At 40.1% G+C, this 27,539-nt stretch overlaps 2 protein-coding genes across 2 annotated transcripts; one reads left to right on the forward strand and one right to left on the reverse strand.

The window, feature by feature from the left end:
* Window positions 1-1,222: 1,222 nt before the first annotated feature.
* spg11 (SPG11 vesicle trafficking associated, spatacsin) lies at window positions 1,223-19,768 on the reverse strand. The gene is made up of 41 exons (XM_056739144.1): window positions 19,335-19,768; window positions 18,539-18,714; window positions 18,218-18,445; window positions 17,926-18,121; window positions 17,529-17,666; window positions 17,082-17,449; window positions 16,863-17,008; window positions 16,614-16,746; window positions 16,083-16,238; window positions 15,796-15,974; window positions 15,010-15,186; window positions 14,764-14,835; window positions 13,979-14,106; window positions 13,722-13,897; window positions 13,402-13,612; window positions 13,108-13,317; window positions 12,919-13,025; window positions 12,668-12,813; window positions 12,432-12,593; window positions 11,284-11,350; window positions 10,970-11,135; window positions 10,686-10,894; window positions 10,479-10,587; window positions 9,412-9,571; window positions 9,083-9,340; window positions 8,812-9,012; window positions 8,633-8,740; window positions 7,567-7,735; window positions 7,275-7,489; window positions 6,983-7,132; window positions 6,101-6,647; window positions 5,361-5,506; window positions 4,846-5,050; window positions 4,632-4,769; window positions 4,407-4,540; window positions 3,640-3,747; window positions 3,375-3,543; window positions 3,199-3,275; window positions 2,786-2,941; window positions 2,158-2,309; window positions 1,223-2,028 (listed from the first exon to the last, which is right to left on the reverse strand). The coding sequence occupies exons 1-41, from the start codon at window positions 19,541-19,543 to the stop codon at window positions 1,848-1,850; spliced, it is 7,143 nt and encodes a 2,380-aa protein (XP_056595122.1). The 5' UTR covers window positions 19,544-19,768; the 3' UTR covers window positions 1,223-1,847.
* A 242-nt stretch (window positions 19,769-20,010) lies between these two features.
* On the forward strand, window positions 20,011-24,932 carry ciao2a (cytosolic iron-sulfur assembly component 2A). Its single transcript, XM_056739155.1, has 5 exons — window positions 20,011-20,143; window positions 21,945-22,109; window positions 23,226-23,275; window positions 23,581-23,626; window positions 24,096-24,932. Exons 1-5 carry the CDS (start codon window positions 20,050-20,052, stop codon window positions 24,194-24,196), a joined length of 456 nt encoding a protein of 151 aa, XP_056595133.1. The 5' UTR covers window positions 20,011-20,049; the 3' UTR covers window positions 24,197-24,932.
* Window positions 24,933-27,539: the final 2,607 nt, after the last annotated feature.

Below are 27,539 nucleotides of genomic sequence, written 5' to 3' on the forward strand. Positions count from 1 at the left end.
ATAAACACATTACCGATCTAACACAAATTCCCAATGTAACAACAATAGAAAACTGTCTTACCATGAATGAAGAGAGTCGTGCAGAACAGAGTCCAGAACCGAGAGCCCATGACTGTCACACCGGACGAGAGGAGCCGAATGAACCCGAATCACTCAAACTCAACGGGACGCGTAATTACGCACAGATTATGACGCGCTCCGGAGCCGCTGGACACACGGACGCGTTCATTTTCCCGAGCTCACGGACCGACTGGAGCCTCCGGAGACCGAACCGGACACATCAAACCATGAGACTGAACTCAGACACTGAAGCTGATCCACGATCAGCCCTGACGCGACGCACAGCGGGGAAACACGCACGGTACACCCCCACTTTAACACTGCAATAAACCCAAATGATCTGTGACATGTACAACGCAAAACAACACATGCATCCATCAGATTTATTTCAAACAAACTTGCCGCAGAACTTGTCGCGTTTGTATGTGTGTTTGTAGGCTATCTGCAGTTTTGTCTGTTGCGTAAAATTTGTGTAGTTTCTTTTACACATTTTCAGTTTTTTTGCTTAAGCTTCTCTAACCAAGAAAAATTACTCGTGAATGTAAACCTGACTATAAAACCACATTCTTTCAAGCATTCATTTATTCATAAAGCATTTACACTCTTAGTTAACACATACAATAACTTCTGAATGTCACTATATTACATTACAATTGTAAAATAGGAAATCAAGTAGCTTGGATTTAAGCAATAAGTACAATGAACACTCTTAACAAAAGGCTCTTAAAAGTTCTTTGTTCGGTTCCACAAAGAACATTATATCCACAAAACCTCTCCGTTACACAAAAGACTATACAATGTCAGAAAGAAATGATTCTTTTTGGGTTTTGGGGAACTAAAAATTGTTCGACACATTTCTATGATTTGATATTATGTTACAGCTCTCATAATTGTATTCATAAATGGCATTCAGACTTTAAAGAGTAAATGCCTGAGTGTAAACATCCACCTGACCTGAGATGAACGCAAGATGTGAAAAACACGCATTGATAAAACAAACATAACAGGCACTAATACGCCATTAAACATAATAAATCTGAGATTTCTCTTTGCGAATTTGAAAATAATTGTATTGCTTACTGTACTAGAGTTTTATAAGGCTCTAACATCTGTTTAAGAGTCCATTAGGAGAGCACATTAGTTTTATTGGACCAAACAGCCGTCGTGTGGAGAGGTTAAATGATTTTATTAATGTCTTCAGAGCCAATTCAATTCTTGCCTTTTCTATTCTTAACTATAATATAAATTTCTCATTTATTACAGAACTGGCAAATGCAAACATTTATAAAACAGCATCAGCTGCTTTAACACAGAAGTTATTCGTCTGCCAAGAGAGCGGTTTAAAATCTTCTGAACAGAAGCTCTGGTCACAGAAGTAGTCAAATTTGTGGATGATTTAAGCATTATTGTGAGGCGTGTGGAGCATCTAGAGGTGATGTTCACTCATTGCTTCCTATCGACCAGCAAAAATCATCTCCATCAAACACACCAAGGTCTCACGCCACCCAAACATCGGCTGTAAATCCGCAGTGATGGGGTAAACCTCAGAAACCATTGTTTGTTTTATGACAGAATGAATCTCTGCGTGACGGTCAATTCACACACCAGATGAAAATCCTCTGAACGTTTAATACACAAACGTTGACAGTCACTGTAAACAGTTTTTCAGTACAAATACTGCAGAGTGCAAAATACATACATTTAAAGGTTTAGTAAAGTATTTTTACTAAATCAGATTCAGTCGTGGCTAAAGTAAAGTTGAGAACTCTTATAGATGTGTTTGTGTATTAAGTGCCGAGTCTGTCGTTCAGAAAGCCGTTGGTTTTGGAGTCTTGAAGCAGCATGTTTGCCACATCGAGAAACTTGTGCTCGTACGCGAGTTTATAATGCGTGTAAACATCCTCGCAGTGAGACAAAAGCCTCTTCAGATTCTGACTGGAACTCGCCGGTGGCTTGTGATGCAACATTCTGCAGAATAAAAAGGCAAAATGACCGAACTGCACGTTTTCACACATCACACATCAAGAGTAGATTTATAAATCTCTTAAATAGGAAACACAAATATGAGATCAGACCGCATTTATTAACTCGGCTTACTTTTTCGAGATCTCCTCGAACAGGCTGGTGGGCAGCGATCTGTGGCGTTTAAACTCCTCCAGGTAGCCGAATTCACCGTTCAGAATGATCTTTTGAAACAGAACCTCCGCCCAGTCCGGGCTGTGGTCGTACGCTTCGGCCAACACGAACGCCTGCCGAAAGAAACACAGCCAACTAACTTCACAGGTCACTGAATGAGTTTAAATGTTGCTGTGGGCCTTTATAAATGTCCTTTTTTTCTGTAAATGTCAACATGCATAATAATTCAGGTTGTGGCTGAGGGCATAAACATTTCTGTCAAAAATGATTTTTTTATTAAAACACCCTCATGTTGTTTTAAATCTGTATTTGGTGTTCCTGTAGCTCAACTGCTAGAACTGGTGGGTAAATAGCAAAGATTGTGGGTTTAAGACAACACACATACTGATAAAATGAATCAACTTGGATAAAAATGTAAATCAGATTCGAGGGATGAATTATATACAGGGATTTATAATGAATAATACTGTAGAATTATGTACTGTAAATGACATCTATATAAATACACATCAATGCTATATTATATTTTAAGATATAATATATTACATTACGATTGTAAGACACAGAGAGAATGTTTTTCAGGTAATACCTGGTAACAGCGCGGTAAGGAAACAATGGCGCTCTGGAGTTCAGACGGCTTCAGATTGATGACACGCAGCTCTTGTCCGTGATTCAAGAAATGCAACTGAAGAGTCACCAGTTTGGCCATTTTAACACATTTAACGGCCTGACGCACACACGAGTCCTGTGACACACAAATATAGCCACTTCAGAGATCAAAGATATTAAATAAAATAAAATGTAATTTAATAAAGAAGTAAAAAATTAAATTAAATAATAAAAGGGTTAATAAAAGAGTTAAAGTAACATAAAATGAAACGGTTAAATAGCCCAGAAAGACAATAAACTACACATAATCCTGAGATGTTTAGGAGTGAAATCAAATTAAATAATCGCGTGTATAAAAAGAGATCCGGTTCAAAGTTTAATGTTAAGAAATACCTTTGAGTAGCTCTCAGCTGCATCTTTCAGTAAAGTCAGAACCTTCACTAAAGTGTTCTTCAGATCTCCAGTGATCGCTGCTCTCCACAAAACATGAGACATAAAATGAAAGTTGAATAAACACAACCAAAACAATTTAAAAATTAAAAAAAAATATACAATCACAATAAACTCACCCCACGGCTGGGATTCGATGATCTTCAGCTGTGTTCTCGCAGCGGCCTCGTGGTTTTCTCCGATCTCACGGCACATGCTGAAACACAGAGCGACCATGTTGTGCTTCTCGCTGTCCCCCGGCAGACAACGCTTGATGTAATCCAACAAAGCCGTCTTCAGTCTGACGTTCTGCACACGCACACACACACACACACACACACACACACACAATGTTACTTCAGAGACATCACGTCATTTACTTTCTCAAGATCATTTAAATCTCACCGATTCCACTTTCTTCCTCAGCAGCATCTCAAACCGATGGTTCTGATGCAGCAGGTCAAAGATATACGTCATGTCATTGTACCTGCCGATACCTGTGAGCAGACGCACCTGTGGAGACGGATGAAAACATTTACATGAACCCTAAAGATAAGCAGGGTTATTTCATCTATTAAAACATTTCAGGTAATTAAAATCAAATCAAATATAAGCCTAAATAGTATTTAAAAATTGTAACTAAATGAAAAACAGAAATGTCCCCTCTGCCATAAACGTAAAATTTAAGAGGCACACAAAATATGAACTGAAAATAAATAAACTAAACTTAACCCTGGATAATATTAATTAAAATCATAAAGCAATATAAAAAATAAACAAATAAAAAGACAAAAATCTAATGACAAAATAGCTGAATATTAAAATTAAATTAACATAAAAACCAAAATATTAAATTAAATTAAAATATGACAAAAGCATAAAACAAAATTGCTTAACATTTAAATACAATGAATATAAAAACTAAACTATTAAAATAAATAATACTAAACTGAAACTAAAATATGAATATAAATTATTTATAAATTAAACTTAAATACAACTAAAAACAGATCTATTATAACTCTGTAATAAAAAACCATTAAAATATTGCACACAATTTCTCAAGACAGCTTTACACTATTTGCCAGATTTGGGCTTGTATTAGTTTGCCATAAAGTATTTAAAGTATTATTATGAGATGATGTGATGATTTGAGATGTGATGTTACTGACCAGCAGTCCGTATCCTTCGCCGTGTGCCAGGTGTGTGTGACTCAGGTGTCTGGCCGCCTGCAGGACCCTCACGATACCCTCCATGTTACAGGTGAGACTGAAGCAATCGTGAGCTAAGATCAAGATCTCAACAGCTGCAGAGACGCATGATAAAATCAAACACCGCATTTGTGACAGTCAATGAACACACCAGAGGATTATGGGTAACCGTGCGTGTGCACTCACTGCAGCTGAGCTCTGACAGAGGAACAGTGGAGATGATCTCCAGCAGTTTGCTTCCCACCAGGTTTGGATCTCCACACAGTTTGGCGAGTTGAATGAACTCCTCCCTGCTGTCCACCGGCCCGTACATGAGACGCTCTCCTAAAGACTTTGTTTTAATAACACCTAATGATACAAAACATAACGGTGATGCACCTTCAGGTAACAAACCCATCACCTGTTTGTCCCTCTTGAGATGAGCTGAGCAGACCGTCCACCACAGCTGAAGATATGAGCTGAGCCACGGCATCCGAGCGCAGACCCTGAACACTGATGAACGCTTGAGCTTTCTTACCGCGATCCGACTGCTTAGACAGAAGAACCTTCCGCAGAACCGCCTCGGGTTCTTCAGACGAGATCTCTGCGTATGTGCACTGCAGCTCCTGACCGAGAGAGACAATTTGTCTTGTGTTACTTGAAAAAAATGCTCTTATAATAGCTTTTATTGAAGCATTGAAGTCTCAGATGTTCCTCCAAAAGATGATTCTCATGAATGTAGATGTAGTTGATATTTAGGTCTTCAATAATATCGAGACAAAGCTCAGTTTGACACATTGATGACATCTCTTCTCATATTCAAATGACAGACGGTTTTTTTTCAGGAGATGCAGATAAATTTCCTTCTGCTCTCATTGAATCTCTTTGATAAAATAATTGAGATATTATAGAGATTTAATCTGAGACGACGTGTACCTTTGAAAGCTCGTAGAGACTGAGAACCTGTTTGCAGTAACTCTTGCCGTGACAGCACTGATCCACCAGATGTTTGAGTTGAACCAAGACCGGATCTTCAGGAGATGAAACCACCACAAATGACGACAGACTGCTCATACTGGGAGCTGAAACAGAAGAGACTTCAGGAAATAAGCAAATAGAGTTCAAGCTTAAATGCCTGTAGATATAAAAAGAAAAACTTACAGTAATATTAAAACAGATCCCAACCTTAACATGCAAATTCTGGAAACACTTTTTGTATTAAGATGTTACGATTCACTCTCGATGTGATTCACGCTACTGATCTCACGAAACAATTTATTTACTAAATAAGTTGAGACAAATTAGAGATGAACAACTGCCCTTGTATTATTTCTCAAATGCTGCATGTTTCTTTGTAAATTAAAACTGTATTGTATGTTTCATAACAAAACTAAACTGCAATTTTAAAACAAACTCCAAATCAAATAAAAAATGAATATACAAAAGTCTGAGACTTTTACAGTTAAGAAATAACCGCATGATCCACATTTTCCAAGTTTGTCGGCCCCTGCTGTTAAAAACATGTATTGTGATTCAAATAACATCTCAACCGGCCTGAATCGTCACATATTATAATCAATATTTAACCGGCTCACGGTGAACCATTACATCCCAAATTAAGACTGCACCCATTTTTAGTTTCAAAAATGAAAACAGAAAGCAGAATCGTCTCTCACATAATGGCAAACTGCGTTTAGAATCTCCATCCGGACTCTGAAGCTCCACCAGTCCCGGCTGCAGCTCTCCACACGCCAACCCGCGACACCTCAGAACCAGCCACACGTCTCTGTGAAACGAGCCGAAGTATCGACACACTCGACTCGCTTCGTTCACGCTCCCTTCGTCCAGCAACTGGCCAACAAGAGCGCTCAGAGCCTTACGGTCCTGTTCGGACAGCTCGCAGTCGTCTTCGCTCGCCGGAAGACCTTCCAGACTCAGATGCATCTGGTCGTTTACGACGGCCATTTTGGAAAAGGAAAACTCTTTCAGGAGGTTTTCGAAGGAATCTTCCGAGAGCGCGGATGGAGCGAACAAACTCTCTCGTTCTAGAGCCGTGCGGAGGACCAGCCATCGGATGCGATATTCCCACTGACGCTTCTCCAGCTGTGCCAGACGCAGGACGGGCAGCGGAGACTCACGGCAGGACAGCCAATGACCCGCCAGACCCAGCAGAAGACAGCGTTCTTGAAGTTGAATGACCTCTGAATCCGACTGCAAGGGCTCCTGATGAGAGATAACAGGGTTTGGTTTGGTGACACCATTTAAAGGGACGGATCACCTATTTAGAGAGCTCTGTTTGAACAAGCCTTAAGGGGATCCTTCACCCAAAAATAGAAATTCAGTCATTATTTATTCATCCTCAAGTGGTTGTAAATCTATATGTGACTCTTTCTTATGTGAGAAGATATTTTGAGAAATATCTCAGTGGTTTTGTGTCCATATAATGGAAGTCATTGACACGAGTGAATGAGTAAAATTATGTAAAAATGTTTTGGGTAACCCATCCCTTTTAAAGGTCATATTTGACCAGAACAAGACATTACAACATGAATCTTCACCTCAGCCTGAGACAGAAAGAACTGGCAGGCCGTCTCAGGATTGACACAATCCGTTTTCAGCTGATGATGACACTTCCTCCAGAACCCCAGACGGGTTTCCTGTCTGTCCCATTGACGCTTGGCTTTGAGAGCGGACAGATCTCGCAAGAGCTTTGAGACGGAAACCAAACAACTCAATCATTTATTTTCTCTTTGATTTCTGATCTCTAGAATGAAACGACTGGACTAGGTGGATTTTGAAACTGTACCTTTAAGACTTTTAGATGGTCTATGTTATGATTAACTGACGAACCTCATTTATAATCAGGCAGTCGACGGGCAGCTCGGCCAACTGCGCAACTTTCCTGGCCTGCGTGAAGAGTCCCATGTCCTGCAGCTGTTCCAACATCTTCCTGCACTCCCCCTGCAGAGTGGAGGTGGAATAATCCTCCAGGAGACACGGAGACAGCGGGACGGGCGTATCTGAGAGCACCTGACTCAACTGACTGAGCTTCTTAAAGTCTGGACCTGAACAAACAAGACGAGAGGAAATGAAGTAAAACAGTTTATGAAGGGAAAGGGTTTTAGCGGGAGGTGTCAGTCACCGTTGGATTTGAGAAGACGCTCCATGTCCACCAGCAGCTGAAGGAGACGTCTGAGCTCGTATTGAGTTCTGCTCTGCTTCAGGAGAACCAACAGAAGAACCGACGCTTGAGACTCCACCCACTGGACCGGCAGAACGTCACAGCTTAACACGACACTGCTGCTCCGCAACTGAGAGAGAGAGAATTTATCTTCAGACATATGTAGATCAAATTATATGAATCTTTATTTCTATGTTTATATATTTCCATACATTAATAATACATATCCATAATCCATAATAGTCAAAGTTTGCAGTTCATACATAAATCTAAATTTATTTTTTATTATATTTTAATTGAATTATTATATTAATTAAATAATTATATTACTATCTTTTAATTTCATTTAATACATTGATCTACTGTATTTTATTTTAAATATTAAAAATAATATTTAAAATAAAAAGATTTTCTTAATTACATAATTATATTAATATCGTCAATTTATTTAGTATATTTTAATTTGATTTGATTTCATTTAATACGTCAAACTACTGTAAAAATATGATTTTATTTTACTTAAAGAAGTGAAATTGAATGATTCTCTTCATTAAATAATTATATTATTATCTTCAATTTATTAAGTATATTTTAATTTGATTTGATTTAATTGAATACGTCAAACTACTGTAAAATTATTATTTTATTTAAATTAAAAAACTTAATTTAAATGGTTCTCTTAATTAAATAATTATATTATTATCTTCAATTGAATTAGTGTCTTTTAACTGAATAAGTATCTTTTAATGTAATAATTTTTGGTCTATTTGTACATATTTGTATGCAGTCTAGCTGTATTTGTATACAGCTGCTTTGTAACAATGACAATTGTAAAAAGTGCTATATAAATAAAGTTGAGTTGAGAGTTGAGTCTAGCTGCAAATGCTTTGGGAATACATTTTGAGACGCCAATAAAGCACACTTAAATTGAAAAATTCATCTCAAATCTTTCCAGTAAATGAACAGGGTCACGGTACTCATTTTTTCATCCTGTAATGTAATAATTAATTGTTTAAGTAAATCTTACGTTCAGCAGACATTTCTGGAAATGCAGGAGTTTGTCTTTGCCTCTCTGATAATCTTTGTAGTCGTAACAGAGTTCATACATGTTCAACATGTAAATCAGCGGAGACTCCTGTCACAAAAAAAACATTGAATATATGTCAACAGTTATCATTTGTTATCATCGATACGGTCTCGTCCTACCCTCTGAAACAGCTGGAATCCACGAATCAGAGGCCTGATCTTGCTCCCGTGGAGGAGGGTCTTCCATAAGATGGAGAGGTCATGGAGGTTCCACACGTGATGACTGGGGTTCTCGTCGATGTGAGCGGTGGCCTCATCTGAGATCTCGTTCTCTACGGACGTCAGTATCCAAACGCAGAGACACTGAAGCAGTTCTGCACCCTGTCCAAATACACGAAAGTTATTAAACCGGCTCGATGTCTGAATTACTTCTTCAGTGATCGCCACAAACCTGATGGCAGGCGGCGAGTACGGAGAGCGCAGGACTGTGATGACGGACGGATTCAGACAGCAGATATCTCCAGGGACTGGCTTTCTCTTGACTCTTCAGCAGAACCTGAAACAGCTCTCCAGAAGCTTCTGGGTTGTCGTCTCTGACCGCCCCCTGCTCCTCCAAACCCGTATGAGAGTTTATGGCCGGGAGGTCTTGAAACGCCAAATAGATGTGAGCCTGAAGAGCCGGACTGAAACCGGCAGCCAAAGATCTCACCTGCGCAGAACAAAGAGTTTAATGCAATGCATAAATAATCATATGGAAGAATAATCTGTAAGCGCACACACCTGTTGGGGAGGATAACTGTGTAACTGTACAAACAACAGAAAGTTGATCCACTGTCCGTCACACGCACAGTCCTGAGGGTAGGCGGAGCTTAGCGGCAGGGCGTGGAGATGACAGAACTTCACAGGAAGAGCCCAATCCTGCGCTGCCTCGTATGATGACCTGACACGCACAAACAATAAAACAAATGTAGTTAACAAACGCAAAACATTCTACATTTAAATATTGTGTTTCGCGTGCTAAACATAACCTTGTGTTTAGAGCTGGACAATATATAGCGTATTAAAAATGTAAAATAACATGTATAGAATATTGTTGAAAATGGAGATTGATGTGTTAAAGACAGCACAGAGGGCAATTTCGCTCTATTTTTGTTTCGCAAGTAAAACGAAAGCATAACGCAACATTATCAAATTGACGACAGAAAATGAGATGTGGGGGAAAAAAATGTGACGAAAAATCTACACAATTATTAGTGAATGAGACGCACTTTCTTCATCGTTCTAGATCAAATGCAAAAAGAAGAAGATTTGGCTCATTATCAAAATTTGAAATATGTCGCAATTAAAATTTTAAAGTCAATTGCGAAGTTGCCATCGTTTTACTTCCGTATTTCGACACATTTGCAAATGAAATGGAATTTCGAAGGATAAAAATAGTGGGCGTGGCTTTGTCTGTCTTTGCGATTTGATTGGATGTCTTTAAACACCCGTTGCATTTTAAAATGGAACTGGGAGCAGACTGAGAGTTGAAGGGGAGGAGTTAACAGATGCTCCGCCCAAGCCGTCAAACATACCACACTTTGGATGGATAGTCATTGCAGGAAGGAAGCGCATTTTCAGATTTTAGGGCACACACATTTTAAGAAGAGAATGACCCATATTGATAAACTATTTACAAGAAACGCAGTAATATTTCATGAAAAAAATAGGCGTTGTTATTTTTTATTTCACTGGGACTTTTAAGTACACTATATCACACAGCCCAACTCGTATCCAACAACAACCTCTAAAAAGATTTTCAAACACTTTATACACAAAAGTTTTCCCACTGAAGGCCAAACACTGACCGACTGACGCCTTTCTTCTCCAGAGCATCTCTGACTGCCTCCTCCAGGTGGACCAAGAGCTCCTGAGCCGCGTGTTTCTCATCGGATACCAGCTTACCGGCCATTTCAACTACAGAGAAAAAAAACAAACAGATGAAATCACTGACAAGAACTGTGAAATGAATCCTAATAGCTTCCTCAAATCAAACAAAAGATGTTGTCTCTTACCGAGCATCTGTCTGAACGAGGCTTCGGCTCCATCCTCAAAGTTCCGGCTCCAGAGTTTAAGGATGAGGTTGAGCGCTTTCAGATCCACCCTCAGTTTGAGACTACACTCGCCTAGCAGCTCGCAGAAACACACACATGCCGCGGTCACGGAGGCGGAGCTGAAGTTCAACAGAGCTAAAGAGAAGACCTGCTCCACGGCTTGAGACAACCTGAGGAGACAGACCAATCAGGAGCTGAGATTTAAAAACTGGATTTATGTTTACGTGTGAGTGTGTTTTACTCACTGTGACTTTACGTTACTGCAGTTCACCAGATGTTGTGTGAGAAAAACCCCGTAGGCGAACGCCGGGCGCCTCTGGCTCAGGTAATACAGGTAGTCCAGGTTCTCAATGAGGGCGTATCTGTTGACCAGATGAGGGCTGGAGAAATGAGGCGGCTCGGAGGATGTTTCTGGAAAATAGTAGTTCAATCGCAAATGGGTCCAGAATCGATGGCATCTGAACATGTGGTGATATACCAGCCAGGCCAGAATCCAGAGTTTCATCTGTGACACTTTCTCGACATTGTTGAGCAAATTTTGTGTTGTGTTAATACCCACCGGTGCCGCCCGCAACGTTCCCCGACTGCCAACTGAAGAGTCTGGAAGGATCCAATGGCTGCAAAGACTGAACACACACAAACACACACACACACACACAAACACACACACAAACACACAGAGCTCAAATGAAATTCTGTATCTCGGATGGTGGGTCGTTTTCTATTTCCCAGATAAACGCATTAAAATCTGCACAGTCCAGCAATTACTTTGATCTTTCTTTGAGTTTCTTTCTCAAGGGATTGTGAGGTTCTGCTACGGTTGGGTTTTACACAAAACGCTCTTAACTCCTATTCAACGAACAGTCAAAACTCTGACATTATTTAACTAATGACCAATTCAAACATCTTTTAATTTGCAATACAGCAAATTCTTCTTCCAAATGGGCGTTGTGGGATTGTGGCCAAAGCAAAATCACACTCATCAATTACATTTTTATACTCTAACATTTACGTGTTTACTGCTGGTGACTTTGCAGTCAGTTTTCGGTGCTTTAGCACAACCTTGTGGCCCATTTGTGTAACAGCAGCGGCTCCTGGCACTTGACGTAAAGTGCAGATGTCATTGGTCGATAGTTTATTCGTCGTGCGAAAAAAAACGTTCGCTTTTCGTAGTGATATTAAACGCACGCAATAGATTCATATGAACCTATTGTATTTGTTGTAGCGCATTCCTGTGACAAACATTCGTTCCGAATATTCGCGGGCATAGTGAACCAGACTTTAAACTATACTATTGACGGTTTCAGCAGCAACAACATAAAAAAACGTTTTGCGCAAAGAATCAATATCTGATTGAGTAGTTTAAATTTAACTGAATATTAAAATAATATTTTCATATTACTATAAATATTAAATGAATTGTTATTTTAAGAACAAAACACAGACACGTCCGATGATTCTGGCTGTAATTGGTAATGAACGTTCAGTGTTTCTGTAGGACTCTCATTTAATTGAAGAGGAAAGTTCTGGGTTTCGCTGAGTTCACCTGAGGTCTTCAGCTTTTTATTTAAATTAAGTGTCCAGAACCGTTAGGAAAAACTATTAAAATCATGAAAATATAATCACAACAGACACCCTAAGCGCAGAAACGCCCGGACTTTCAGTGCATAACACATGATCAAATAAAAGATAGATGAAGAGACACACCTGCATGAGATGATAGAGGGATATATCACAGGAGGCCCCGCGGGGACCGATCTGAGGGAAAAGAGCCGTTTTGAGTTTCGGATATGCACTCAGAGCCATTCTCAACAGCTGAGGGTCCACACGACTCAAGGGGTCCTGCCCTCTCTCTCCCTCTCGCATCGCCTGCAGGCCACATGATCTTTTTAATTTCAAAGTAAAATGTAATTATGTTTGAAATTAGAGGTTTAGAATCTGACCTGGTCAATGCCGCCGGGTCTGAACATGATTGTAGAGAGGGCGAGCAGACTGTGACCCTCCAGTAACATGCTGCTAATGCTCGCTTGACTGCCGGGCAACAGAACCTGAGCTCCCGTCAGACTCGCCCGGAACACCCGCTCCGGATCTGAACACAAACATGAGCAGATATCAGTGACCCAAAAAAACCCTCAAATAGACAGATCCATCTTTATAAAATGTTCAAAAAAGCAACTTGGAAAAACGATCTCACCTTGGAGGTCTCTGGGGATCCTCTGTAACTTCAGCAACATTTCAAACCAGGGGAAACTTTCAAACAAGTTCCTGTCGTCCAGAACCGGACAATTCCCGGGAGTTAACCTGAGGAGAAGAGATCAGGTTCTCCTCCTTGGGTGGATGATATTTGTTGTGATTGAAACTCTTTTGATAATGCGTGTCTCACCTGTAGTGCTCCAGGTAGGTGTAGAGCAGATATTGAAGAGTGTTCTCCAGACAGTGCAGAATGAAGCGCTGGTGAAACTCTTGGCCCTGTGAAGAGAGGAATTGTGGGACGGGGGGACCGCTCCCATCCCGCATCACTCCTCCAGCTTGACCCAGTCGCCATAGCAACTGCTCAAAGTCCTCCATCTCCGACTGGACAAACAGGCCCTGCCTGAAAGCAAACGCGAAGAAAACTCATATGAGATGTTTTGATGGTGTGTGGCATTTGAGAAGTGATCGGGAGAACGTCTCTCACGGAGCGAGCAGGTCCAGGATTTGATTGCGCATGTATTCTCCGCAGTGGCTGTAGCTGTTGATGATGTGTGGTGTCAGCGCAGGCCAGCGGGGGGCAGCGGTGGTCTCCGTTTCTCTCGCAGTCATACTGCAGACCCATGCGCTGACTCGACCCCAATCGTGAAGAGAGGTGAGATACGACCAGAGCGTGACAGCATCACACGAAGCAAGAGCTGAAATAAAAACAAGAACATGGATGAAAGCACCATCTCCAAATGAAGGATAAAGGAGGTCACAGAATACAAAGAATATTTCAATACACTAATATAAAGTCACACTGACTGGAGTCCTGCAGTCTGGACAGAAGAACTGAACTCTGTGCGTCTGTGTCCCAGTATCTGATCCAGTCCAGACGCACACAATCCAGTAAGGACCTTGAGGAGGACTGCGCTGGATCTTGTACCATCTCCTCCAGAAGTCTTCTGCTCTCTGGATCCGACCGGGTCATCTGCAGAACTCTGAACGGAAAACACAAGGAAACATGATTGATGTCAACCTGTGATTTAAAATTAAATGATTGAAAAATGGTGTGACATCACCTGCTGGTGTTCATAGGGTTCGAGCATCTTGTCGCGGGCGTCGAGCACAAAGTCTCGATGGTTTTAATGAACTCAACCTGCTTCACCTCCCCAGTTGACAGGTAGCTCTGCCTCTGAAGCTCTTCAACCTGAGATAAACAACCAAAACATCTGTAACTGTGTATTGAACTGTCCCTTCCAGAAAGCAATTGTTCAAATCAAAGTAACGCACTACACATGATTCTCTAGACTTTAAAGGGAAAGCTCACGCAAAAATAAAAGAGTACTCACCCTCTTGTCATTTCAAACCTGTATTACTTTCTTCCACAGAACACAAAAGAAGATATTTTGAAGAAAGTTGGTTAACGGACAGCCAAGGCAACGTCCATTTTTCAAAATAGCTTCTTTTGTGTTTTGCGAAAGAAAGTCATACAGGTTTGAATTGAAAAGTGCTTGAGTAAATGATGTGTATGATTGTTACTTTAAAGCGACAGTCCACCCAAAAATACAAACCGTCATTCTTTATATACCTTCATTTGTGTATGTGACTCTTTCAATTAGTGGAACACAAAAGAAGATATTTTGAGAAATGTCTCAGTGTTTAGTGTTCATACAATGGAAGACAATGGGTTTCAATATTGTTTTTTTTAATGGTCATTCTTCAAAATATCTTCTTTTGTGTTCTTCAGAGGAAAAAAGTCATACAGAATCCTCATTTATCGTTGAACTTTCCCTTTAAATTCTCTCAGGTTTCAGAAAGTCTGTCACCCGTCTTTAAGTGGCTTTACTCTTTAGGACCGACTCACCATGAACGCCCTTAGATCCCGATCAGCAGTGTGAACACAGATACTGTGAAGCTGCTCCTTCACATTAAAGCCCTGAAACACACAGCTCGTCAGTTCTACTTCATTTTACAAAACGTACGTACAAAATCGATCTCAAAATAAAAAGCTTGCAGTTTTGACAAATCTCCTGGATTAAGGTTTAGACCCAAACATTGGATTCACAGCGTTGTTTGACAGAGTCTAGTGTATTGATAATCTAACATGTACCATGTTAGCGAGCAGCGTCTGGGCCGTCTGCAGGTCTCTGCGAGTGAGACAGGTGAAGACGCATCGCAGTCCTGTCGTCCTGACATCCTCCAGACTGCATTCAACAGAACGGCGTCTGCGCAGGAAAGCCTGCACGTGTGGAATCCGTCTGCTCAATACAGCACGCTGAACCACTTCCTGAAACAAACACAAACATGTGTGAAATGGATCTTCGCTTTATTAATGAGAAGACATTTATATACAAATAAACTGTGTTTATTTAATACTTTTTGGAGTTTGTACAGTAATCTAATTACACTATTGAATATGTAATTAGTATGGCTGTCAAACGATTAATCTTGATAAATCGAATCCAGAATAACAGTTTGTGTTTACATAATATACATCTGTGTACGGTGCATATTAATTTGTATTTATAAAAACAAAACATACACATACTTGTCTATATAGTTAAGAAATATTTGTATATAAATATTGTATCTATTTATGTTTACAAATAATTGAAATTCTAAATAAACTTTTATTAATCGTTATATTTTTCTTAAATAAATTCATTTATGTGTGCGTGTTCACAAATACAAAGTTAGCACAGTATACCGACATAAGTAACATAAACACAACATTATATTCTGGATGCGATAAATCACGATAAGTAAATCTAATTAGTAGCTTGTAATTCATTACTTTTTCAGAGTAACACTGCTCTTAAACCGCAGAAAGATTAGTATGTTAATAACCTCCAATTTCATGTTTCAAACAAAGATGGCGATAGAGACTTCGACTGACCTCATCAGACATCGACTGCCACTCCCGCTCTGTAGCTGCATCAGTCGTCGGGGTGTGAGGACACGCAGGCGTTTCAGCGGCGCCCCCGTCTGGCCATGGAATTTTCTTCATGTAACCCCGTAGGTCTGAAATGTAGCCGTCTAAAATCTGCACGCACTCCTGCAGGTGGACATCCAGCTCTATAAAACAAGCAAACTTTATTTTAAAAACCACTCAGGAAACATGGGAAGTGAATTAGCGTGGCATGTGGACTGAATACACGAAGAAACCGTGTGTGTTTGCGTTACCATGTGTTCCGGTGAGGAGGACTCTGGTCTGTGTGTTGAGGAAGGTCAGCGTGATGCTCAGTAATTGTTCGCAGAACTGTCTGCTCTGAGCTTCGGTGTGCGTGTCTTGAATCGCTGAGCGCAGAAGATCCAGCGCCGGACGCAGAGCGTGAATATCTGAAACACACATGCACACGTCTCAATACAAATAGAAATCTGAATGTGCAAGAATCTTAATTAAAATACCTTAATGTTCAACGTCTCTAAAAATTTCAAAAGAAAAAAAGGAAATAAATACAAGTGAAGGCTATTTTCAAACCAATTACGAGTGAAATGTGAGGCTTGTGTGTTGATGAAATTCACTCCATTACGGCGTTTTGACCTTCATGACAAACTCTGGCTTCACATTTACTTGATCTTATCTCTCTGGTAATGACTGAGATCTAACAGGAAACTTCAGAAGAACATTTAACGCTCACGCCAATGAAAGAGACTAATTGATCTGAGAACGGAGGAGGTCATCTGAAGATCTTATTAAAGCGGACGTCTTACTCCTCAGCTGGGTTTGACTGGAGATGGCGGACGCTTGATCGGGCAGAACGAACCCGGACGTCGGACTCAAGATGTTCTCTTTACTCTTCAGAAAGAAATCGACCGTGTCCAGCTGGTGGTTCTTCAGTCCGGCCTAAAAGGGAAAATGCACGGAAATGATTGTTTTGAAATCTCATCGTCTTCGAGGAGTTGCATTTTTTTTAATGCAATAAGCCACTGCAATGATGGTAAAATAATAAATAAGAGTACCTGAAGAGCGTGTATGGGGATCGAACAGCGTCCCCAGGCGTTCAGATGGCACAGCGAGTCGACCATACCAGCCGTGCCAAAAACCATCAGCCTGTTTAAAAGTTCCTCTTGGGTCACGCAGAACAAAACGGCAGACAGACCAGACCCTACAACACACGTCAACTTTATACCAGATGAAATTCCAGACTAATGTCGCCCAGGTGTGTAAAACCACCTCACCCTTCAGTAACAGACACTGGTGTTCCTCATCCGAGCGCTGGACGGGTACAGCAGGGGTCTCTGTGCGATGGTATGTGACACTTTCACCCTCCAGGTCCCAGTACGCCAGAGCTGTGTTCCCCGGGGAGACGAACGAGACCACGGCGGAGAACTCGGAGACGGTCAGCATCGCTGCTGTAGCTCCCTCCGCCACGTCAAAACACTTCACAGCACCCCCTGGCTTCACAGAGGGCTGGGAGAGTTTGGCAGTGGCCGATGCCCGACGGCACTCCACGTGGGGGAACTCTTTGTACCAGGGTAACCTGTGAGCGGGACGCGCCGGTGCTTTGGAACGGATGTACAGGGAAGACAGACGAGACTCCCACGACCTGAAATCAGTCACAGTGATATTATTTTCTCTAGAAGAAAATAAAGATGACAACGGAAAGCTTAGGCGCAAAGTTGTACCTGTCTGTTTGGAACGGCGTGTCCAGAACTGACAGGCTGTGGGCGGAGCTTAAAAGGCTGTCGTGGTCCCATGATTCCACAGGCTTGACGAGCGGACGATCAGGGGCCGCACGACAACAAAGGTGATCTGGAAACACCCTGAGATGGGCAAGAAGAGATCTAGAGTCAGGACAAAACAGCATTTGCAATCAATGATAAATAAGTGGGCGGGACTTGATTCCAGCAACTGGGATCTGATTGGACGATGGGTGTTTTACAGCAGAATGGAGTAAGAAATGTGCATTTCATTGTGGGGAATTTACTCTCCTCCTGTAACACCAGCACACATCCCAAAATGATTTATTCACCCTCATGTCATTCCAAACTATCTTCTCCAGAACACAAATCAACACCGTACCGGAAGTAGTCATTCAGGTCAACTGCAAGCGCTTGGTTGTGGCAGGTGACGGTCACGGCGGTGTTGAGATCGTGTGAGATCTGGAAAAGACAGAAGGTTACGGGTGGAGAGAAGTCTGCATCTGTCTGTTTCACACCGCAGTACGCAGGAAAATCCACAGTCGCCATGAGTTTCCCATCAGTGCTGTCGAACACATCTGACTCTTCAGTTAAAGGGACTATGACAGTAGTATAATGTAAAATATTCAGTATTGTCTACACAGATATCTCATCACAGGTTACATAAAGGATACATGTGACTCCAGAACCGAACAGAACGAACAGCATTCCGCGGCAGACATGACAATCCACACACTCGTCCTGCGTCTGAGGAGGTAAACCGAGCCAACAGCTGGACAGCGGCTCCAGGTGTGAGGAGTCTTCCGTCCACCGGATCTGCAGCACAACGCTAGAGTTCACCAGCAGCACACAACGGCCATCCTTAAAGGACAGCAGTCTCACAGTCGTCAGCTCTGACACATCTGTGGAGAACGTTTGGAGAAATTGAGACGTTTAAACCGAAAGCTTGCATGTTGTAATTCAGGGCTTAATGATGCGTGTGGTTTTAGTCTCACCTGAATGGTTGTCTTTGACAGACTCCAGTAAAGTATCTGAAGGGCTCTCACACACGAGAGACACTTGACCGTTTGGATCTATCCCATAAAGTCTCAGACTGCACTGAGAGTCCACGGTCAGCAGCTTTGGGTTGACATCTTGTCTGTCGTGCTCCGACAGATCTTCCCAACAAAAACTACAAAACAGAGATTGATGACTGCATGACTACATTCTCCAGAAATCAAATCCACAAATCTACAAATATCCGTGAATATTTTGTTTAAAAAGACTGTCAAACGATTAATCGATCGCTTCCAGAATAAAAGTCGTGTTTACATATTATATGTCTGTGTACAGTGCATATTGATTTTGTATTTAGGAACACAAAAACATAAACATAAAAAATTTGTTTACTTATATGTACCAATAATTGAAATTATATCCAAATAAATGTTTATCACATTTGATAATTTTCTTAAATATATGCATCTATGTGTTTATAAATACAAAATGAATACACACAGTACACAGACATGTCATGTAAACACATCCTGTTATTCTGTTATTCCTGTTTGACAGCCCTAAAAATGTAGTTGTGAAATTCACACTATATCATTTATATTTCTTACACTTTTTTCTCTTATATACCTAATACAAGCATAGATGTTATTTTGTAAATGAACATAAGCACATGTGCATGCACTATATACAAAATCACAATATGTAAACTGCAGTTCAGTGATATTTATATATATGTGTGACTAGAAAACTTTTGAAACATTGATAATATAAAATAATCATTTATTATAAACTCACTCTGTGTAAGACTCCTGCAGTCTGTGCACTGATCCACTGCTGTCAGTGATGTCTTTAATCCTCAGTTTACTCTCAGTATCCAAACAACACATGACTGACCGGCCTTTAGCCAGTCTGATCTGAACACTGTCACACAGATCATGATCAGACAGCAGTAAATCCACCTCCAGTGCCCCCTCAACATCAGTCCTGTTTAACACCTTTAACATGCTGAACAAACCCGAACTCACTCAAAGTCAGACACGGAAGTGAAATGAACCCTTTAACAGCCCGTTTCCTACATGTGTGCGCGAACAAACTACACAATTCATTTTAAACACCTAAGCATCAAACTATCAATAAATTATTATGTATTTACCCCTCTAAAGAAATGAAAAACATTTGCCTTGAGTTCATAATATGAACAGCATGAACTAAACAATCGTCCAGCTGACTTTCACGTGATCATCATGTAACGGAGGAGAAAAGGCGCGACCAATCAAAAACAGAACTCTTCGAATCCCTAGTTCGCCACAAGAAAAACTCTGATTGTAAAAGAAATACTTAAGATCTATTTTGTCAATTAAAAGCTTTTTCTTCTCAATGAAATAAAATAAACACTGCGTTCCTCGATACGTGTCTGTTCGACAGTCGATTGCTCTCGTCCTCTCCGTGCAGGCGGAAGGGCTGAGGAGCAAACGCGCATGCGCAGGTCAGTGATGGACCGGTCAGGGTCATGGATCTACTGTCCGGACTGTTAAACCGAGTCTGGCCGTTGACAAATGATAACAGGAGCAAAAAGATGGAGGAGAAAGCGCTGGAAGTTTACGGTATGAGGAAAATTCACTCATAAAACTCCGTGACGTAATATACGTCACCTTATAAAACTGCCGCGGTTCCGGATTTAACTGTGAGGTAAAATCGTTCTTCAGTTAACGTTAGGTGATATGGTCCAGTAATGTGCAATAATAATGGTTTAGAGAGCTTTCATCCTAATAAACCGAGGTAAAACCGTGAGAGCGTGTGAGGTGTGCAATACCGTAACACACTGCGTTAAAATCATGGTTCAGCGAGGCTATACCATGGTACACAGGGGTATAATCATGGTTTAGTGAGGTAATACATTACACACTTATGTAAAATTGTGGTACAGTGAGGTAGAATTATGGTACTCTGGTGTATAATCATAGTACAGTGAGGTAAAATCATGGTTGAGAATGGCACTATAATACCACACTGAGGTAAATCATGGTGCAGTGAGGTTATGCCATGGTACAGTGTGGTAAAATAAGGGTACACTGGTGTAAAATCATGGTTTAGTGAGGTAATATTATACCACACTGATGTAAAATCATGGTACACTGGGGTAAAATTATGGTACAGTGAGGTACAATCATGGTTCAGTGAGGTTATATTATGCCACACTGATGTAAAATGATGGTACAGTGAGGTAAAATCATGGTTCAGTGAGGTAATATTATGCCACACTGATGTAAAATTATGGTACACTGAGGTAAAATCATGGTATAGTCAGGTAATATTATGCCACACTGATGCAAAATCATGGTACAGTGAGGTAAAATCATGGTTCAGTGAGGTTATATTATGCCACACTGATGTAAAATTATGGTTCAGTGAGGTAAAATCATGGTATAGTCAGGTAATATTATGCCACACTGATGCAAAATCATGGTACAGTGAGGTAAAATCATGGTTCAGTGAGGTTATATTATGCCACACTGATGTAAAATTATGGTACAGTGAGGTAAAATCATGGTTCAGTGAGGTTATATTATGCCACACTGATGTAAAATTATGGTTCAGTGAGGTAAAATCATGGTATAGTCAGGTAATATTATGCCACACTGATGCAAAATCATGGTACAGTGAGGTAAAATCATGGTTCAGTGAGGTTATATTATGCCACACTGATATAAAATGATGGTACAGTGAGGTAAAATCATGGTTCAGTGAGGTTATATTATGCCACACTGATATAAAATCATGGTACAGTGAGGTAAAATCATGGTTCAGTGAGGTTATATTATGCCACACTGATATAAAATCATGGTACAGTGAGGTAAAATCATGGTTCAGTGAGGTTATATTATGCCACACTGATATAAAATGATGGTACAGTGAGGTAAAATCATGGTTCAGTGAGGTTATATTATGCCACACTGATATAAAATCATGGTACAGTGAGGTAAAATCATGGTTCAGTGAGGTTATATTATGCCACACTGATATAAAATGATGGTACAGTGAGGTAAAATCATGGTTAAATTAAGTATAATTACAGTACATTGAAATAAAATCAAGGTATATTAAGGTAAAATCATGGCATAGTGAGGTAAAAAGTAAGGTAAAACCCTATGTATAACTGGTATTTGCCAGCACTGCCATTAAATTAGAGAAATTACCATAGTATCATGGTAATACCAGGGTATTTTTTGAAATACCATGTTATTACCATATTATACATATAAGGTAATCTAACACTATCGCTGTGTATGTCAAAGTACAGTGTATCATGGTATATCAAGTACATTATTATTCTCCCATGATGTACTATAGTAAAACTGTGGTATGTGGGCAGCGGTGTGACGTTGTTTGCGTGTACTTTCACAGATGTGATTCGAACGATTCGTGATCCAGAGAAGCCCAACACTCTTGAGGAACTCGACGTGGTGACAGAAAAGTGTGTGGAGGTCCAGGAGCTCGGTGACGATGAATATCTGATAATCATCAAGTTTTCTCCGACTGTACCACATTGCTCTCTGGCCACTCTGATAGGTGTGTGTGTGTGAGAGATAAGACAAACCCACAACTGACACACAAAACTGCATCTCTCAGATAACACACAATGCCCTTGCGTTAATAACTCATTTAAACAAGACACTTTGATATATTATTCCATTATCATTGGAGTTTCTTGTCTTTTGTTGTTAACTTCAAGGCTTGTTCATTTATGTTTTGTGTGTCTTGGTAGAAACTCTCCAAATTAGGTAAATGTCAACAACATGGACAGATTGCATGACATCTTTAAATACTATTAACAGCCCTATAGTCAATTGCTCTACACATCATGTTTAATGCATCTTGACAGCACAGAGAAATGCATGTGCGCAGGGGTGAAGGAGCGATACTGTGGTATTTCCACTTCTCTCTCACATCAGCATAATGAAATGCTCTCATGAGCTCTGATGGTGTCTGGAGCTCTTCATTATAAAGCTGTTTGGATCAGAGGTTGTGTTAATGGCAGAAGTTCAGCGTTGCCGTCTGCATGTTAATTCAGATATTTAATAGCAAAGCTTGTAAATAAATAAATATACTTAATCATTTCGATTCACAGCATGTAGAAGTGGGCTCTTCTAACAGGGAACTGTGGGATTCATTCCAAATATTGAGCTCTGCAAGCAACAGATTTGGCATGAATAGAATGAAATGTAATTGAAGACGTTTGTTTGAGACTGTATTTTCTTTAGAGATTTCCTAATATAATCTTACTAATGTATTTGTTGTGCAGACTTTTTTTATTGCCCACAGTAAACAACATGGGAAATGTTTTATCTTCTCTCTAAACGTTGATAAGTCCTCTCTACTGTAAGCACAATTATATGCTTAATTGCATTTTATTGTTTGCGTTTATTCTTTCTTCCTTTCCTGTCCGCAGCATTATCATAACGCACAGATCACACAAGCACTGAATTACCTTAAAAGTAAAAGTTTAAAATATTAGATCAGATTTAAGGTCACCTGATGTAGGAGTCAATCTGTGAATGTTGAATTGTAAACACGCCCTCATTGTTCTGTTTTCACGATCTCATGAGACGGGTCCTATCGCTGGGACCTTTGAAGAGTTGAACCGCTCATTACATGAGAAACGTCTAACCTGTTGTGTTTCTGCAGGTCTTTGCTTACAAGTGAAACTGCAGCGCTGCTTGCCGTTCAAACACAAGGTACGTCCGCATTGTTGAAAGCAAAAACCTTGTTAGGGTTAAGGTTGTGGAGATGCTCAAGATCCCCTTTGATTACTCAGATGTTTGGTCTATTTATTTTTGGTCGTGTGAAATTGGAACGATCTGAAAGAGTAACCAGTGTCTGTGTTGGTGGCGTGTGAGTTTTTAATGAGATGTCATGTTGATTAAAGCCTGTTAAATGAAAGAGACAGTGCTGTTGTCTGTGCTCTCTGTGTTCTGTTATGTTGTTTCGCCGTTGATCTCTGGCCTCTGATCAGATTTTCTCTCTTGCTTTCTTCTTCCAGCTGGAGATTTACATAACGGAGGGAATGCATTCGACCGAGGAAGACAGTGAGTGGTCATTAAAACAATTTCTGTCTATTTATTGTGCTGTGCTGCGCTTTTAAAAGCCGGCCCTTTTCAGGAATATTGTGAAACATAGAGCACTCTTAAAAAGGAAGTATTTTTGTTTGTCCACCAATGCTAAGCGAAAGTAGGCTCTTAACCGTCAGAAAATGTTGAGGGTCTAGATTGAGGCTATTCATGTGCAACACAGCAGAAAACAACATTATTGTGCAAAAGGACAGATCCTAACAATGCGGTTATAGATGTTCATTGACTGCATAAACAATAAAACATAAACACACAAATATGTCCTGTACATGAAACACTGCTTGTTTTAGGTCTTAAAATATCAGGCAAGATGACCCAAATGCACAGTTTATATCTGTATTGTTGCCATCGTCTTGCAGGGACGTTGTGTCTGTAAGATTAAGATGGTGTTTTATCTCTTAAAAGCTTCACTGTTTTCCTTTCGCAGTAAACAAACAGATCAATGATAAGGAGCGCGTGGCCGCCGCAATGGAGAACCCCAACCTGCGTGAGATTGTGGAAGAGTGTGTAACCGAACCAGATGATTGAGCATCTCTCTCTTTAACACACACACAGATGGCTGTGGTCAAACCACAGGAGTCCTCCTGAGAATCACTCTAGGTCACAATTCACCATAAAAGTATAAATAATAAGAACTGATATTTGGCACCATGGTGCAATGAAGCACAATCACTTTTTTCGAAACTCTTACTGTAATCTAAACACAATCCAATATTTTTGTGAATCATGATTTACTGGAATGGGAATCATATAAGAGATCACAACAAGAATTCTGAATGAAAATAATATCAACACAACTAAGCAATATTTGATTCCCTGAGTTTTGGAGTGAAATGTGACCTGGATGTTTCTGTGAGATTGCAATCCTGAATTCTCTGTAAACTCACTGTGAGATTATCAGACGGTCAGTTGGTCTGCTGGAGATCCGGCTGATGTGATTTCACACTCAGAGGAGATGAAGGGGTTTTCTCTCTTGAGTTCTTGTTCAGCATCTCTTCTCGTTTTTTTCAAGAGTTTCACCGAAGAACCCAAGTGTTGTGATTCCAAAGGGCCTGTAAAATGCTCTCTCTCAGACGTCAAGCTTCCTGTAAAATTGAATGGTGATACATTATGATTGTGAAGAATTATGTGCGACCCCCTCCTCTAGATTTTAATGTTTTTTGTATGCCTACATACGGATGGGTTTGTAAATAATTTGACTTTGTAAGTGAAAAGTATATATTTGTAAAACCTGGAATCTTACAAATAAAAATCTCAAAGGAGGGATGAAATTGTCTGTGTATTTAGGGACCCCACATTCATCCTGAACTGATTTAATTTCAGTGCATTTTGTTCGATTTTCACGGTTCATAATCTCTTCTCATTCATACGCTGTAGTGTCACTAACCAACAAATGGTGGCGCTCAGCATCCTCGAGCTTTATCTGCTCCCGTCAGCCAGAAACTGAACAGTGTTCAGCAGGCAAACTCACTGAGACATGATGTACCATTTTGATTCGCTAAATTACAGAAATTTGTTGGTAAATCGCTTTTTAATTTAAGCCTTTCTGGATAATCATACAGCGTAGTAATTACATTTCCAGGTAACTGGAGACCCCTAACCAGCAGAGTATTTCAAAGCCTTGAGATCTTCACAGAATGTTCTTTTAATGGTCAAACCGTTTTATGGACTCAAACACTCGGGATAAATAATGAGGACTGGCAGACATTTGGCCTCCACAGGTGGACACGAAACACTTTCATTTGAGAAGCCACTCTAAAGCATTAATTGGTTTAACCAGATCCGCTCTTTGGTACGTCTGCGATCTGAATACAAATTTCTTTAATTGATCCTTGGACAGCCGCCTGCGAATAGATTCTCATTTACAAAACCCTGACAGTTCAGAAGTAATCCTGAAGCACAGTGTGTGTGCTATAAATCATTCGAGAATGCAAGTACACTGTTTAAGGCAAAGAATATTACATATTAAAGTTTTACTTTGTTTGAGTATTAAATAGTTTAGCTTATTAAATGTGTTTAGTATTCTCAGCTGAAGTAAACATATTTAATCATTGTGATGTGATTCTTTTGCAGATTTAGCTTTGAGGCAACTGATATACAGTACTGCTGTTTTAGCATAGTTCAAAATGTCTTTGTTACAAAAATGAAGATATTTGGAAGAATGTCAGTAACCGAACAGATCCCATCCCCCATTTACTGCCAAATTAGGGGAAATAAATACTATGGGAGTCAATTCAGTTTTTGGGCCTTTAAAGCAGATCAACAGAACGTGATACACAGTTTATTATTCGTAATTACAAACACAGATTAACATTATCACACAAGACAGACGATGAATTTTAATGAGCTGGCAGACCTGTGCACAAATCAACTCCGCAGGCTTCAATTCCAACACAATCTCACAATAATCCGGCATTATTTTGTACAATTGCATTTGTACGTTTTATACATTTACGACATTAAATCTGAATGTCTGGATTTTAGCTGTTAAAGCATATTGGTTCAGGTATGGGTTACTTTTGATATCATGTTGAAAGCATTTGCTATCTTTAATGAATTCCACTGCCAATCGATATTGTATGTACATCAAATGAGAGACTTAGAATCAATGTTTGGTTCATGTTTGACAGGTACACTGTTTATTGAAGATTTGTGTCACTCACTTGAGTGTTTGTGTATGAATATTTAATGTACATGCTCAGTGCTTCCCACAGGTTTGCTTTATAAACCGTGACCGTGTCATGCACACACTGCGTTATGCTAAGAGCTTCGATAAAACATTTCTATTCCTGACAGCAAATTCTCACAATCAGAGTATGATATTGCATTTGAAATGAGAGGAGGGTGTTTGGTTTTGTATATGCACAGTGTCGAGGGAAATAAGGTGGCGTCTCTCTCTCCATCATTCATGACTGTGTTGCACCTGAGGACAACAGAAGTAATGCGCCGAGCAAACGTTCAGCTTCTTGTATGGAAATAGGCTTGTGTTTGGTTGAGGAAAACATTCTGTGGATCTCTCATGAGAGAGATCCTGTGTGATTATGAGGATGGTTCATTATCTTGTGCTTTTAAGCTCATTTGCATAATGACACAACATCAAAGTTACTGGAATGAATCGTCATCTAAATTACATGAGTACAATACAATCCGTGTCTCAGATCATGCGACTTATGGCCACAAATATACGCTATAAATACATGAGAGGCGTGTGCTTTGAGTGCTCATGTGATGTATAATGCAGTGATCTTCTGCTCTCTTTAATGCCACCGTTTTCTGTGTGTGTGTGACTGTCATTAACTGAGCAGGAGCTCAGCGTGTCACATTAAGATTCATCCGCATGTGTAAAACTCCTCACAACATAAATATCTCAACAGCATCAATGAAACTTCTGGCATTTACCACAAATAATCCTCCAAAAACTCCACAAATGTCATTGGAAATGCCAGCTGTGAAATGAAGCGACTTCATGGGTCATAGTGTAAAAAACCTTCATTAGAAACACACACACACACACAACATCAGTTGTGTATTTAGCTCATGAGACCTCAGGGGATGCGATAATCCCTGCACATTTATTCTTTTTATTAACACAGCTGTTAAATTCAGCGGTCTACAAAACCTAAAACAAAGATAAAAACGTCTCTTCTGAAATAAGATATTTTAGATTTGTGCGTTTCAGGATGTACAGGTGCTGTATTACATTTTGATGTTTGTCTGGTAGGACAAAGCCACTTTAAGATTTTTTTCTGTTGAATTTCAGCGCGACTGCCTTCACCTTGAATACAGAAAACATCCACTTTATGGTTCCAGACGTGTTTTCATTAATGCTCTCGGCAGATATTTATAACTGAACTCAAAGAACCTGCGCCTG

Source organism: Triplophysa dalaica, chromosome 24, assembly GCF_015846415.1.
Source record: "Triplophysa dalaica isolate WHDGS20190420 chromosome 24, ASM1584641v1, whole genome shotgun sequence".
In the NCBI taxonomy this organism is placed as follows: Eukaryota; Metazoa; Chordata; class Actinopteri; order Cypriniformes; family Nemacheilidae; genus Triplophysa; species Triplophysa dalaica.